Source organism: Aquila chrysaetos, chromosome 3, assembly GCF_900496995.4.
Source record: "Aquila chrysaetos chrysaetos chromosome 3, bAquChr1.4, whole genome shotgun sequence".
NCBI lineage: Eukaryota > Metazoa > Chordata > Aves > Accipitriformes > Accipitridae > Aquila > Aquila chrysaetos.
In genome coordinates, this window is record NC_044006.1 from 67560185 (window position 1) to 67574396 (window position 14212).

Here is a 14212-nt window from a genome sequence, read left to right on the forward strand (position 1 = left end):
GGAAGAGGAAGGGGATTTACTTCAGTGTCATGTGGAAAGCATCTAATTTTTGTTAACTGATCACTTTTTGTGTGGTTTTAAGACCTGGTGGTTTCCTTTACCCTCCTAATGTGTTGCTTAACCAAATGGGACTGACTATTAACTCACTCCAGCTTGCTAAATATTAGTTGGTAAAAGATACTGCCCTCTGAATAGACTGTTAAAAATGAACAAGACTGAATACAAGTGAAATGTAAAATATGTGGTTGCTGGTGTAGAGTTGCTACTATTCAACTAAATCAAAATTCCAGCAACAAAAGAAAAGGGACTTGCCCCACACAGGTGTTAACAGTGTTCGTCACAGCTGCCAGAAAGCAAGATGCTGTTTTCCATCCTGTCCTACTGAGAATATCTGCACACATGATGTCTGCCAGATATGGCTCAGATTCAGAGACATAGCAGTACTTGCTGATACTTGCTGGGCAGTGGGAACGTTCAACTTAGTTTGCAAGTGTGTGAAGAGCGTTAAAGGCCTCCCTGAATAAACATGCTGCTAGGGCGTGCAAGTCTGGCAGCAATACTCTGGGCAAGTGACAGAAGTGGCTGAGGAAGATACGATCATCTTTAGAAGAAGATTTATTTCAGTAAATGCTTAAGCAATTATAAGTAAGTTAGGCAATGACAGATGCAGAGAAAAGCTTAATTTCTTACCATCCTGTGGAGTTATACAAGATCTTGGAAAGCAGCACCACAGTTAGCAGCTTGATGGGAGGTAGGAGCAAGGTTATAATTTGTAGTAGCAGCAAGGTGCGTGTTAACTGCAAGTTGCTGGGTTTTTGTTTTCCTAAATCAACTTGGGAAACTCTTCTGTGGGCATCTACCAGTCTGCTTTGTTTGGGAAGTAGTTTTGTGACTTGAAAACTGAGGGGTAATTCAGGTACTTAAACACCTAGTGCCCCGCGTTACCCACGATGTGCGTGTGGCTGGCAGACACGGCACAGGGTCTGCAGAGCCCAGGCCCCTTCTGGTGGGGACCCTTGTGCCTGAATCACCACTGGACACTCAGATCTCTCGCTAATGACTTATCTCTGTAGATGACTTACCAATTCTTCATTTTTAAATGCAAGAAAGGAGCTGCTCATGTACGGCTGGTGAGCAGATCGGAGCCTGGCAGGACAAATGTGTCCCTGGTGAGGCAGGTAGGATTGCTGTTCGAAAGGACCCGCGGCAGTGGGGATGTGGGCAGGAAGGTGGAGAAGAGGAGGGCTCACGGGGCCTGGTCTTTACATGGGGAAATGGCGGGGAGGCAGCAGTGTTGCTCGAGGTTCCTGCACCCAGTGGCGTGTGCTCTGCCAGACTGCAGGCAGGGCCCAGGGCAGCTTTCTGCTGCGGTGGCACGGCTGGAAGAAAGGAGCTCTGGCACGGACGGAGCTGAAACACGGGCTGGTCCACTCACTACTAGATGAAACTGTTGCTTGAGCTTCCGACACCTGCCCTCCTGTCTTCAAGCCAACTTATTAGGAGATTAATGGCAGTGTGTTTATCTGAGGAGGACCGGTGCTCCATTGCACTCCCGCTGAGGACAATGGGGCATATCCTTAGCAGCTCCAAACATCCAGGTTTCCGCCGTAGCCTGTGTAGCGAAGACGGTTTACCCCGCACAGGGATCGGCCTGGCGGCGCTGAGCCCTGTCTCAGAGAGAAAGCCTTGGATGAAGCACAGCTGGCCTCCTCACCAAGGCCTCCCTCTCCCACTGCGCAGATGTGGCACCGTATGGAGGTCGCGGCAAGGTCGCAGCATCGGGATTTGTGGGAGAGGTTTCAGCAATCGGCTTTTTCCCAGAGACGTTTAATCTCTCAAGTTCGCAAAGGAAGAATTACACTAAATTGCAACCTAGGCAGAACCAAGGAAGGAAATACTTCAAAGATTTCCTTCTTTATAACATCCTCCGATACTGAGGGCTTTTATCCTGCAGTCGTCGAGTCCTTTGTGTTTCTTTCTCAGTGATGTTGGGGGGGCCAAACGGTCAAGGTGGCAAAATAAACGCACGCTTCAGTCCACCTCTGGTCAGAAGCTTGTGCCCCATCCAGCAGCCACAGATCTGGCCCTGGTGATTCATAAGTTCCTGGCTCCAGCTTCTGGATTACTGCTCCCTTTGTAGCCCTTTTTTTTAATTTATTTTTGGAATGCAGCTATATACCCTGGAAGAAAAATTACGGGCTTCCTGTTGAACGTGATCCAGTTGAAGATCTGCATGGACTTTGCCTGGCCTGCTTGCGAGAGTGCCTTGCGGGCTCTGCCTGCCCCTGGCTGCTGCTGCCCGCGCTGGAGCAGAGGCAGCGGCAGCCGGGGGCAGGCAGAGCCGGCAAGGGTTGGAGGGAAGTTACGGAGCTTTTAAGGGCCGCAGGAGAGACCGTATATTCCAGCTCCTTCCCAGCTGAATGCAGACTAGCCGCTTTGTTCCAGTTTTCCACAGTTTCATACCCATACACACGTGCAGTTAGTTCGGGTAATTAACATAGTTTGGTATTGCACCAGTAAATAGAGCAGGAAAGGGCTGTGGTGACAGAAAATTCAAGTCTTTTCTGACCGTTAGAAAATATTATGGGCGGTTTTTTTGTGCGGTTCAAAGTGTATTTGAACAGAAAGGTGAGGGATTAGGGAGGCAGCCTTATATGCTCTATGGTTCAGAAGCTGAAGTGAAATTTTGGCAATAAAAGAGCATCATGACAAAATGTATTTAAGGACTTAATTATTTAAAACAAAACTAGAAAGTACCCCTTTAAATTTTCTTAGTCTTTGAGAGAACTTAATTTCTGCGTTTACTCAGATCACTTACGTGGAGATGGTTGTACTGCGTACTGGGGTGCTTCTGAAAGAATGCATCTAAATACTTTAATCTGAATAGCCCTTAGGTTTTGAAGAAAATACTGTAAGATGGCACATTTGATAGATGAAAAATTGGTATGAATGTCACAAATGCAAATTTAAGACTTGTAACAGATTTAATCTCTATAGCTCATACAGAACTTTTCACAGCAGCCCCTTATGTCTCTCAGAAAAGGAATTAAAAATTCAATGTTCATTTCAAGCTTGAAAGTGTTTTGTGTAAAGATGGTTCTTTCTTGCAATTCAGAACTTTTGCCAGGCTTTTGATTTCCATTCTCCAATTTTCTGTATCATTACTAATTGCTCTTTTAAGTTTGTTGCCACTGAAACTTTAATGTTGGAAGCTTTTAAGAAAAAGAATATTTGCTTTCTTAAGGCATCCTTGTTTTTATCCTACTCACTTGTCAAGTTCAAGTGCTGATGGTAGCAGCAGGGATGCTTTTAAAGACTTTCTTTCCATCAAATGCAGGTAGTTCTGCCATAGTGCTGTGAGGGTTAATCCTGCAGATGTACTCCTGTATCCATGCTGAGTTTCCAGTGGAACAGAATTGAGTCACGTTTATTTCTGAGCATCGAGGCAGTTCAGCATGCAAATACCGGAGTAATTTTAAATAAATTAAAAACTTTGCAAAACATAGTTTGATGATACAATATTACCATTTTCATAAGAAGTAATTGCATTTAGTACTTTCTTAGTAACAAGCAGCAGTGACCCTTCCAATTTTCCTTAAGAGGAAAAAAAGAAAATCTGGCCTTCTCATTGTACGTTATATTTACATCAAATTTGCACTTAAAAATAATTCATTAGTATTGCATTTTATAACCAGGATGTGGAGGAACTTATTACAACTGCTTGGCTTAGTTATAAATAGCAATACTGCATGTTTGGGAGCTTGAACTGCTGAACCCCATAGGTAATCTGTTGTCAGAACCTATTATGGTTTAAGTTATTGGTGGGCATGAATTTGCTACTGTCAGACTGAATACTGCTTAAAGACAGTACCTAGGGGCCAGCCAAGAACAAGGGCTGTTACGCTCGGTATTGTTCAAATGGAAGTAACAAGGTGTCTAAACAAAGGCCATCTGAAAGAGCTTGTGTAGTTGGATGATGCCAATCACTTGAAGGATTAATGAAAGGCATGTAACGTGACCAACGAGGTCTTGATGAGATAATTTTTTTTTTAAAGAATATTGGGGTGAGGTCTTGATAAGGATTAGCTAAGCGCAGAGCCGGAGAGATGAAGCGAGGGAGAAGAGTAAAAAGGAAGGGTACCTGGGGCAAGTGAAATGAAACCAAGAGAAGGGAGGGTATTGGAGCAGGTGAGAAGAAAAAGCCCAGTTAAATGGAAGAAGGCCCAGAATTAAAAGTGAAACACGGCCATAGGGATGTGCTAAGGATCAGAGGGTCCCTGCTGCTTTGGTGTGCCCCTTTGGCTGTGGGGTGTTTTCTGTTTGTTGGGGTTTTATTCTTTCTCTCTGCTTCTTGGGACTCCGTTCCTTTTTCCCTTGGTGTCTTGGGGTGAGAGAAGTGCCATCATGGAACCTGAGTAACACCTTCGGAGGTCAGTCTGGGCTGAAACGCGACTTGTCCAGCTTGTTACAGCTAAGGGTGTTAGGATGATGTCTGGACTTGATGATGTTCCAGCCAGTTCTAAGTGTTAACTTTTGGAGTCAAGATCCAGTTTTCTCCAAAGTAAGAAACTTCTGCCATGAAGAAAACTATTCTTACTTTTTTTTTTTAAATGCCGCTGTCTTGAAAGAAGTTCAAAGAAAGCTTCTGATAAGTATTTAAATACTTCTGCTAGTCCCAGTAGTGGTGTCATATTTAGTTGGAAAACTATTATAAATGTTCCTACTATTTTTTTTCACTGCTCAGTTATTCTTTCTCTTTAATAATCTTGTAAAACATAAAAAGAATTTTAAAATTAATTTCACAAATTTTGTGTTAATAGGCAAACTTTGGACCAGAAGTATGAAGGTTGCTTACAATATACTACATAAATTAGGCACAAAACAAGAACCAATGGTACGACCTGGAGACAGGGTGAGTATCTCAATGATTTTTAATTACTAATAATTCACATCCCACATTGACAAAGAGAGAATGAAGTATTTGTGGTGCTTAGAGGAAATTAATGAAGTGAAATGTTGGGAGGGTGAAATCTGCCTTTTACTCAGAAAAAGACTGATCATTCAGACAGATATTTTGAATTGCGTGATAAATAAGCTGAGCCGGTACTCGCTGAATAGTAACTTGAAGTTGTGGCAACATCAACAATAAACATTCCCATGGAAAGTAATTTTTGGACATAGAACAGATATCTGTTTAGCAAAAGCTTGCTTATGGAGCCTGGAGGTGTCATGCGGGTAAGAAATGTACTTACTAATGACTTTGTAGTCGTTGAGATGGTGGAAACAAGAGAAGCATTGTGGAGGACAAAGACAAGCAAAGTAAGCACATTTTGGCAGCCAGTTAAATAAATAAATTACACTGACTGGTAACATGGAGAATATTTCCATTCCTGGTTCCTGACTCTGATGCAGCTACTGCTAGAGGCTGAATCTAGGTGAGCAGATGAAGTCCACAGAAAGCAAGGGTTACAGAGGTAACTGTAGTTGTTAAATGCTGACAAGAACATCCTACGGTTTTGCTAATGATGTACTTACAAACCTACCCCTTCGTCAGTCAAGGCTGGCCAAGCCTGCTACCCCTTTTCTCTGCCAGACTGTGTATAGAAATTTCCACAGGTCCCATTCCAGGTTGGCTTCAAGCCATGGAATGGATATTCCAGAACGAATTTGTCAGAAATGCAAATTTTAGTCCTGCCTTAGTGCTTAGAGTTGTGAGAGTCTTCCTTCCCCATGGTCTGATAGCAATTCTCAAGCTGTTAATTCACTTGATCCTCTTGTGCCACACGTGAGAAACATGTCTGTTTGCATTACACATTTCTTAGGGCTTCAAAAATGAGAGCATGCAATAATGCTTCCCAGAAGAAAAAAGAGGAAAAAAAATAATTAAAAAGATGAAACCTGACAGTCCTTCCTATGTTTCTTTTTGAAATAAATCATAAAGAATTTAACTAAATCTAAATTGCTTCCTACAATGGCATTCAGCCAGGAGTAGGATCTGAAGAATCTCTTTTACTTGACTTACAAGTGTGTCTCTAAGCAACAGCAGAAGAAACAAGTTATTCAAGTGTATACATCAAAACAATCCACCCAGAAAACTCCAAAAGGAATAAAGTTCACATATGGGCAATGTGCATCTCTCCCTATCTATTGTGTGCTAACTGCCCATCTTTGTATTCATTTACTGCAGCAGTCACTGGCATCTCCAAACATTAAGACGGGATTTGTGGATAATTCCGGCTGAAAGCTGGAAGTTTAGCTAGTGCAGGACACATAGAGAACAAATTGCAGCTCTTCTAAAATAAGTCCACCTAGATTACAGTGAAACAAATGTTTATAGCTGAGTGCTGAAAGCATATGCTTTGCGTTGTAGAAACATCTTGCCTTAGCATCCCTGTGTAACAGAAACATGATCATTTGAAGCAACTTCACATTGAAGATGAGGTGTTACTGTACTTCTGATGTTCTAGGCTGTTATTCTGGCTGTTATGCCCCTGTTGTAATAACATAAAAGCTTTCTGACCTCTTTGAAGATGGCTTTTTATTCTAAGTAATGTATTTTGTGTGACAACAGTTAAAGGTAGCTTTTAAATACTAAATGAAATACAGGCATGTATTTCTGGTCTTTTCTAAATGGGAGTGTAATTGTTTCCTTATGTTAATATTATTTAAAATTCAGAAAGGCCTTTTTCCCTTTAAAAGCATCTTCTATCAATACAACCTCTATTTTTCATGAGTACCATTACATCACCTCTTAGGTTCTTTGTCTGAGCCAAAAAAATGAATGTGCCTGCATTTCATTCCCTGTTTCTGTTATTATTATAGTACATGACGAACTGCATTTGCCTTCTATAGTTAACTTCAGAAATTTAACCTTGTGTCACCCCAGACAGCTGCCTGGAAATTAAGCTTGCCCTCTGAAATATCTACTAGATAACCAGATTCTCATCTGGTAATATACACTGTATGGTTTGTTTTCCTTCAGCCTTACTCCTTTTTGCTCTTACACATATTATTTATTTATTTGGTACAGGTCTGTTAGTGATTAATGTTTTTTGGAGGGGAAGTTAATGCCTCATTCCCACTGGACTTCAGTAAGATTTTTTCACCTCTGTCAGCTCCTTTGCAAAGACTCCGAGCCAAACCTTCTCTGCCTTTATGTAAGCAGAGACCAACACAAAACCCATCAATCTTCAAAGTATCTTTAGGGATCTTTCAACATCTTTCAGATGTTTGCTGTGCTCAGCAAACTCTACCATACCCTCAGTGCACCTAACAAAATCCCTTTCTATCCATTTCCCCTGAGGCTGTTTATGGTATGTGCACATAGAATGCACACAATAAGCTCTGCACAGCTATCTCCAGCAGTTGGAGTGTTTCATGTGCAAGCATACAGTTAAAGTAGCAATGTATTTTCTCTGAAGTGTCTCTAAACAGTTATGAAGTTACGGTCTTCAGCTTAAAAACAGAGATATTTTGGACCTACTTGGACAAGGTTGGTTAGAATTTCTTCTAGTTTGAAGAAATCAAGTTAACCTATGGAAGGCAACTATCTTTGAAGCCAAACTGGAAACACTTATAATCTCCAGTAACTGAACCTTGGAGCATATATGAAAACATGATGATTTTACTTCAAGAGACTAAAACACAGAACTTCTATGGATGTCAAAGCAGTCAAAACTCAAGAGTTATTAATTAGTTTCGGCATATTTTAAGATGCTGTAATAATACAGTCTGATCCCGTGTGCAAGGCCAAAGGAATTAAGTTTGAAATCATTCGCCATGCCTTTTGCATGCCACTTCAGTTGACCATGCTGGATAGTTACCAGCTGCATTACAGCTGTTTAAGACACAAGCTGAGAACATCCATCTGACAGAATCAAAACAAAAATGTAGACAGGATTTAGCCACTAAGGTCATTCACCAGTAAGTGAGGGCAGTAGTATTCCCTGCCCTTGCAAGGAGAGTCGTGGACTCTCTTAAGTTGCTGGATCCTCGGCGAGTCTCTGCACTCTCGCCTTTCCTTCCCTTTGCCCCTGGAGGATCTAAGACATTGTCTGCAATGCCCACAGAAGTAAGCTGCACCTTTCAGCACATTGGGGGAAGAAGGGCACCTAGTGAGGATACAGGTGATTTGCTGTGATCTTTTCTTGGCATTCTTTTATCTAAATAATTCCCTAGCCCGAGCCCTGAAGCTGTGAAGTTCAACAAATCCAGGCCTAGGTTGGCATGCTATATGGCCAGCTCTGGATGTGATGTTTGCTTCTCTAGATATCAGTTATTTATGTTCACACAGTACACAGAAACTTCTACACTTGGACAACAGTCCAATTCTAAAATAAAATTGTTGTATAAGGCAAAGCATAGTGAGACAAAACATAATGTGTTAATGATTGACATAATTGCATCGTTAAGTCTGGCTAATCTGAATTGCTCACAGATCCACTTTGTTTTCTGTAACTTCAAGCAAATTATTAAATTAGAATGTAAAATTCTATTAATTCAATTTACTTGGTTATTTTATGTCTGTAAAGCAATCAGTAAATTGAGAACCAGATGAAAGGTATTGTCAATGTAGGAAACAATACAGCATGAAAATATTTAACTACATCCTAAGTGAAAATGTTCACAAAAGGAATACCTCTTAGAATAAATTCCTTCTGATTCCTCATTCATCTTTCATTAGGTTTGAATAGTTATCATAGAATGTTTCAGTAATCATCTCTCTCCAAAAGGAAGCATGGAAACTCCAATTATCATTATCTGAAACCTGGGATAAAACATTTTTAACATACATCTCTTTGTTTCAGGTAACACTTGTATTCCCTAACAATGATCCTGCTGCTTTCATGGTAGCATTTTATGGCTGCCTGCTTGCGGAAGTTGTCCCCGTCCCTATTGAAGTGCCACTTACAAGAAAGGTAGGGAACTGATTTTCTTCTCTATACTGCATTTTAAAATTTATGTCACAACAAATCACAACTGAACATAGCTTTTGAGTACATTTTTGTGGTTAACTAGCTCTGAATTTGAGCATACAAAGATAGTGCTGTGTGGTGAGTTATATATAGTTCCTTCTTTTCTGTGATGAAAAATCTGAAGATGTGCTTGCAATTTCAGCAAATGCAGGTCCGTCTGGAAAAGGAGAGGAAAATTTTCCAAGAGAACAGTCCTAGATGGATTATCTTTGTAGCCTCTCAAAGCATTCTGGTGTTGGCCACTGACAAAGAATCATTGGCGACAACTGCTGATTTTCCACTTGTCCCTGCAACCCAAGCTATGTTATAATGCCACTAGTGCTGTGTATGCTACTTCAAAGCAGTTATGGAAATGCCTTCTGCTCTGTCTATATGTGCATATGTATCCCAAAGCTTCTGTCACCACGGTCATCTCTGCCAAGGCTGGCACTTGAACAAATTAAGTTTGGGAATTCTTGCCACAGAACATACATTCATAGAGAAAACTGACCATTGCTAAGCAAAAGCCTTTCATGTCCAGTGTTGGTTCAGAGATTCAACCATGTATCCTAGGGAAGTGTTAGTAGACAGATGCAGCAGTTCCAGCCAGAAAGAATGCCTGGGGACAGTGAGGGGAGGGGGCTCAGGGGTGTAGGTGAGCCACAGCTGGGAAGCTTACACTGATGCTGCTGAACTTGCCTTTTTTTCTAGGGATGTATGCCTTGAAGGCTGTAAATACAGCAAAATGTATTTATTAATTACAAGTTCTTTTTGTCATACCGCCTTAATTTTACCATGGCTGGCCGCCATGGTCCTGTTGTAAGGTTCTCCCAAATATCCCTTTATATAATCCCTTTTTTATTAGTTAGCACTAATAATGCCTTACTTTTATTATTTGGTCTGGAATTGTCCACACAAAGTGTGTTCTTTAATCCTTACAAGATTTCTTTTTTAAATGAAGTTCTTTTGGAAAATGTTGACTGAAGGCATGAGGTGTTTCCAGGGAAAGGGCTGGGGAAATCTATTGCTTTGCTCACATTTTCAATTTTTCTATTGTCAAGGGCTTTTAATTGAAATGCTCTGGTGTCACAGTACCCCAGAGCAGAAGCACAAATCTTTGTTTCATGGACAGGTATCCTGCCTTTCAAATGAAAAGCCATGAAAACAAGTTTCTAAGCCCTCATAAAGGCTTTGCAGTTTGCACATCTCACATAGCAATTTAACAGCTAAAAATATCTGGAGATTCCTTCCTAACTGAACATGTTTGAACCTTCCTCATCTCCAAGATCTCATCATTTCTCCATTATGTTCACACATGCCCTGGCCAACATCTGTGGTGGGCCCTTGCCATGGTGACACCAGAAGCTGGCAGGGAGAGGAGGTGTGGTAGCTGGAGGAAAGGATGGTTTGCTGAAGGGGTAGACAGAGATGAGGGAGAGTGAGTGGATCAGACAACAAAAGGCCATGATCCAGCTGAGCAGACATGAGAGTAGCTGAGCAGAAGGAAGGACACTGGGAACCAAGGGAAAGAGGAGACAGGAGGTGCCCCAGCTTAACTGGCTAAGACTGGAGGAAAGGTGCAGCTGAGCTAGAAAGGCCATGCAAGGAGAGAGGATGGGATCTCAACTAGTCTACCTGCTTTGGGGAGTAAGGTTATGCTATTTTATTTGTAAAATGTTGTATTTGAGAGCACTGAGAGGTGGACATGACTACAGAACGAGGATAATGATTTTAGTAGAAACATAGCGCATTTGCGTCGGGCTATCATCATGCTTTCATATGTGAGTGCAGTACCTTAAGATAGTTTGAGGCAATATAAAACACAGATTATAAATCCATCAAAAAAAAAGGCGAGCAGACTATGTACGTTTTAAGTCACTCACTGAGGCGATCAGCTCCCGTGCAGGCACGTTCCGCAGCAGAGCAGGGGATCGCAGCAGACAGGGGGGTTTCCTGAGCCGGGGAAACCCCGGAGGAGCGCAGAGACCCGCCAGGAGCCAGCAGCTCTCCGGAGGGATAGCGGCTGGCAAGGCGTGGGCAAGGCTAGGAGTAACGGTGGCCACCCCCCACTCCCACAAAGGGCAGCCCACGGGAGCGAGGCAACCATGGCGGGAAACTGGGCCTGGCGCGTCAGTTTGCATGGGAGGGCATGCGGGGAGGGCGCCTCTTCGAAGGAGGGGCATTCCACTGGCCGAGTGGAGAGACTTAAAGTACACATAACCCAGCAACTGGGCAACGGGGCACCGTTCTGTGACCATCTGCGCACGTCAAGGGCGCTCATCCCGCCTGACCCTCAAGGCGGAATGGTGGGCACCTGTCTGAGAGCAAGAGCTGCAGCTCCGGCTGGGGGGTCTGCACCACTTACCCCAGTGGTGACTGATGCCTCCACCCAGACGGAGCTGCTGAAGGGAGAGGCTGCAGTGCAGACCTCAGACTGCAGGAAGCGCCTAGACCTTTCTCCTGGGGCAGGGACGGGCAGCAGAGCTGCCTGCAAAAGCTGTGCCCAGGCGGAGGACCCCCTGCCGCAGGTGGCTGAGCTGCAGGAGGCGGTGAGAAGGCTGCGTAGCATCAGGGAGGCTGAGAAGGAGTTAGATAGCTGGTTCCAGGTGTAGTTTGCACTGGACCCACCGCCCATGGCCATGCAGAAGGGAGGGGAGGCCAATAACGCAGCAGAATGGAAGCTTGCAACTGCAAGGACCTGCAGGAGAAAGACAGTTCCCCCGAAGGCTGAGGTGCCCTTGCAGAACGGCTTCACCACTCTGCAGACTGAAGAGGAAAGACCCGCCACATCAGGAGAGACGCTGGAGCTGAGTGAGGCAGCCTGATCTGCTCCTTGTATAACAACCAGCGCAACTAAGAAAAGGCAACGGGTGATAGTAGTAGGCGACTCTCTTCTGAGAGGTACGGAGGCACCCGTCTGCCGACCTGACACACTCTCTCGAGGTGTCCTGCTTACCGGGGGCTCGTATCAGGGATGTCACCGAGAGACTACCAAGCCTCGTACAGTCCACCGACTATTATCCACCGCTGTTATTTCATGTGAGCACCAGTGATACAGCCAGGAGCAGTCTGAAGAGTATCAAGAAGGATTACAGAGCCCTGGGAGCAGCGGTAAGGGACTCTGGATTGCAGGTAGTTTTTTCATCGGTCCGCCCGGTCAAAGGGAAGGGGTTTGAAAGGGCCAGTCGAATCTGACGAATCAACAAATGGTTATGGGACTGGTGCCACAGCCAGGGGTTCAGCTACTTAGACCATGCGACTCGCTTTGAGAAACCTGGTCTACTGGGGGCTGATGGGGTCCATCTGTCAGAGAAGGGGAAGAGCATCTTCGGTCATAGGCTTGCCAAGCTGGTGAAGAGGGCTTTAAACTAAAGTTGCCAGAGGAGGGGAACCTCAATCTATCCCACTCCTACCAGTTTGATGCCAGTGCCAGCAGCAGATGCCCAGAGCGTGGAGAGGGATAACAGGTCAGCAGGAGAGCACCTGAAGAGCAGCACAAAGGAATTCCAGCCACTCCAGCTTCATAGGGGGCCCAACTTAAATGCCTCTATGCAAATGCATGTAGAATGGAGATGTGCGCACACCTGCAGGGCTATGATCTTACTGGCATCACAGAGACGTAGTGGGATGGTTCCTATGACTGGAGTGTTGGAATGGAAGGATACAGGCTCTTTAGGAAGGACAGGCAGGGGAGATGAGGAGGAGCTGTTGCCCTCTATGTCAATGACCAGCTGGAGTGCATGGAGCTCTGCCTGGGGATGGATGAGAAGCCGACCGAGAGCCTATGGGTCAGGATTAAGGGAGGGCAGGGACAAGTGACATGATAGTGGGGGTCTGCTACAGGCCACCTGACCAGGAAGAACAAGTGGATGTAGACAGATAGGAGCAGCCTCGCATCACAAGCCCTGGTCATCATGGGGGACTTCAACCACCCTGATATCTGTTGGAGGGACAACACAGAGGGGCTTAAGCAATCCAGGAGGTTCCTGTAATGTGTTGATGATAACTTCCTTCTCCAAGTGATGGAAGAGCCAATGAGGAGAGGTGCTATGCTGGACCTTGTTCTCATCAACAAGGAGGGGCTGGTGGGGAATGTGAAGCTCAAGGGCAGCCTGGGCTGCAGTGACCATGAGATGGTGGAGTTCAAGATCCTTAGAGCAGCAAGGGGAATGCACAGCAAGCTCACTACCCTGGACTTCAGGAGAGCAGACTTTGGCCTCTTCAGGGATCTGCTTGGTGGAGTACCATGGGATAAAGCCCTGGAGGGAAGATGGGCCCAAGAAAGCTGGTTAATATTCAAGGATCACCTCCTCCAAGCTCAGGAGCGATGCATCCCAACAAAGAGGAAGTCAGGCAAAAACACCAGGAGGCCTGCATGGATCAACAAGGAGCTTCTGGACAAACTCAAACACAAAAAGGAAGCCTAGAAAGGGTGGAAGCAAGGACAGGAAGCCTGGGAGGAATACAGAGAAATTGTCCAAGCAGCCAGGGATCAGGTTAGGAAAGCTAAGGCCCTAATATAATTAAATCTGGCCAGGGATGTCAAGGGCAACAAGAAAAGCTTTTTTAGGTACGTGGGTGATAAAAGGAAGACGAGGGAAAATGTGGGCCCTCTCTGGAAGGAAATGGGAGACCTGGTTGCCCGGGACATGGAGAAGGCTGAGGTACTCAGTGACTTTTGCCTCAGTCTTCACCAGCAAGTGCTCCAGCCACACTGCCCAAGTCACAGAAGGCAAAGGCAGGGACTGGGAGAATGAAGAACCACTACTGCAGGAGAAGATCAGGTGTGAGACTGAGGAATCTGAAGGTGCACAAGTCCATGGGACCTGATGAGATGTATCTGTGGGTCCTGAGTGAACTGGCTGATGAAGTGGCTAAGCCACTACCCGTCGTGTTTGAGTAGTTGTGGCATTCTGGGGAAGTTCCCACTGACCGGAAAAGAGGAAACGTAACCCCCATTTTTAAATATGGAAAAAAGGAAGACCTGGGGAACTACAGGCCAGACAGTCTCGCTTCTGTGCCAGGCAAGATCATGGAGCAGATCCTCCTGGAAATTATGCTAAGGCCCATGGAAAATAAGGAGGTGATTGGTGACAGCCAACATGGCTTCACTAAAGGCAAATCGTGCCTGACAAATTTGGTGGCCTTTTACAATGGGGTTACAGTGTTGGTGGATAAGGTAAGAGCAACTGACGTCATCTGCTTGGACTTGTGCAAAGCATTTGACACTGTCCCGCATGACATCCTTGTCTCTAAAT

General features: G+C 44.5%; 1 protein-coding gene across 6 annotated transcripts in view; it reads left to right on the forward strand.

Moving 5' to 3' along the window:
* DIP2C (disco interacting protein 2 homolog C) overlaps window positions 1–14212 on the forward strand; it is a 337185-nt gene that overhangs the window by 224834 nt on the left and 98139 nt on the right. For all 6 annotated transcript variants that reach the window (XM_030009286.2, XM_030009287.2, XM_030009289.2 and 3 more), the window contains 2 exons: window positions 4821–4912; window positions 8808–8918. In XM_030009286.2, coding sequence (XP_029865146.1) covers window positions 4821–4912; window positions 8808–8918 — 203 coding nt within the window. The remainder of the gene's footprint in view (window positions 1–4820; window positions 4913–8807; window positions 8919–14212) is intronic.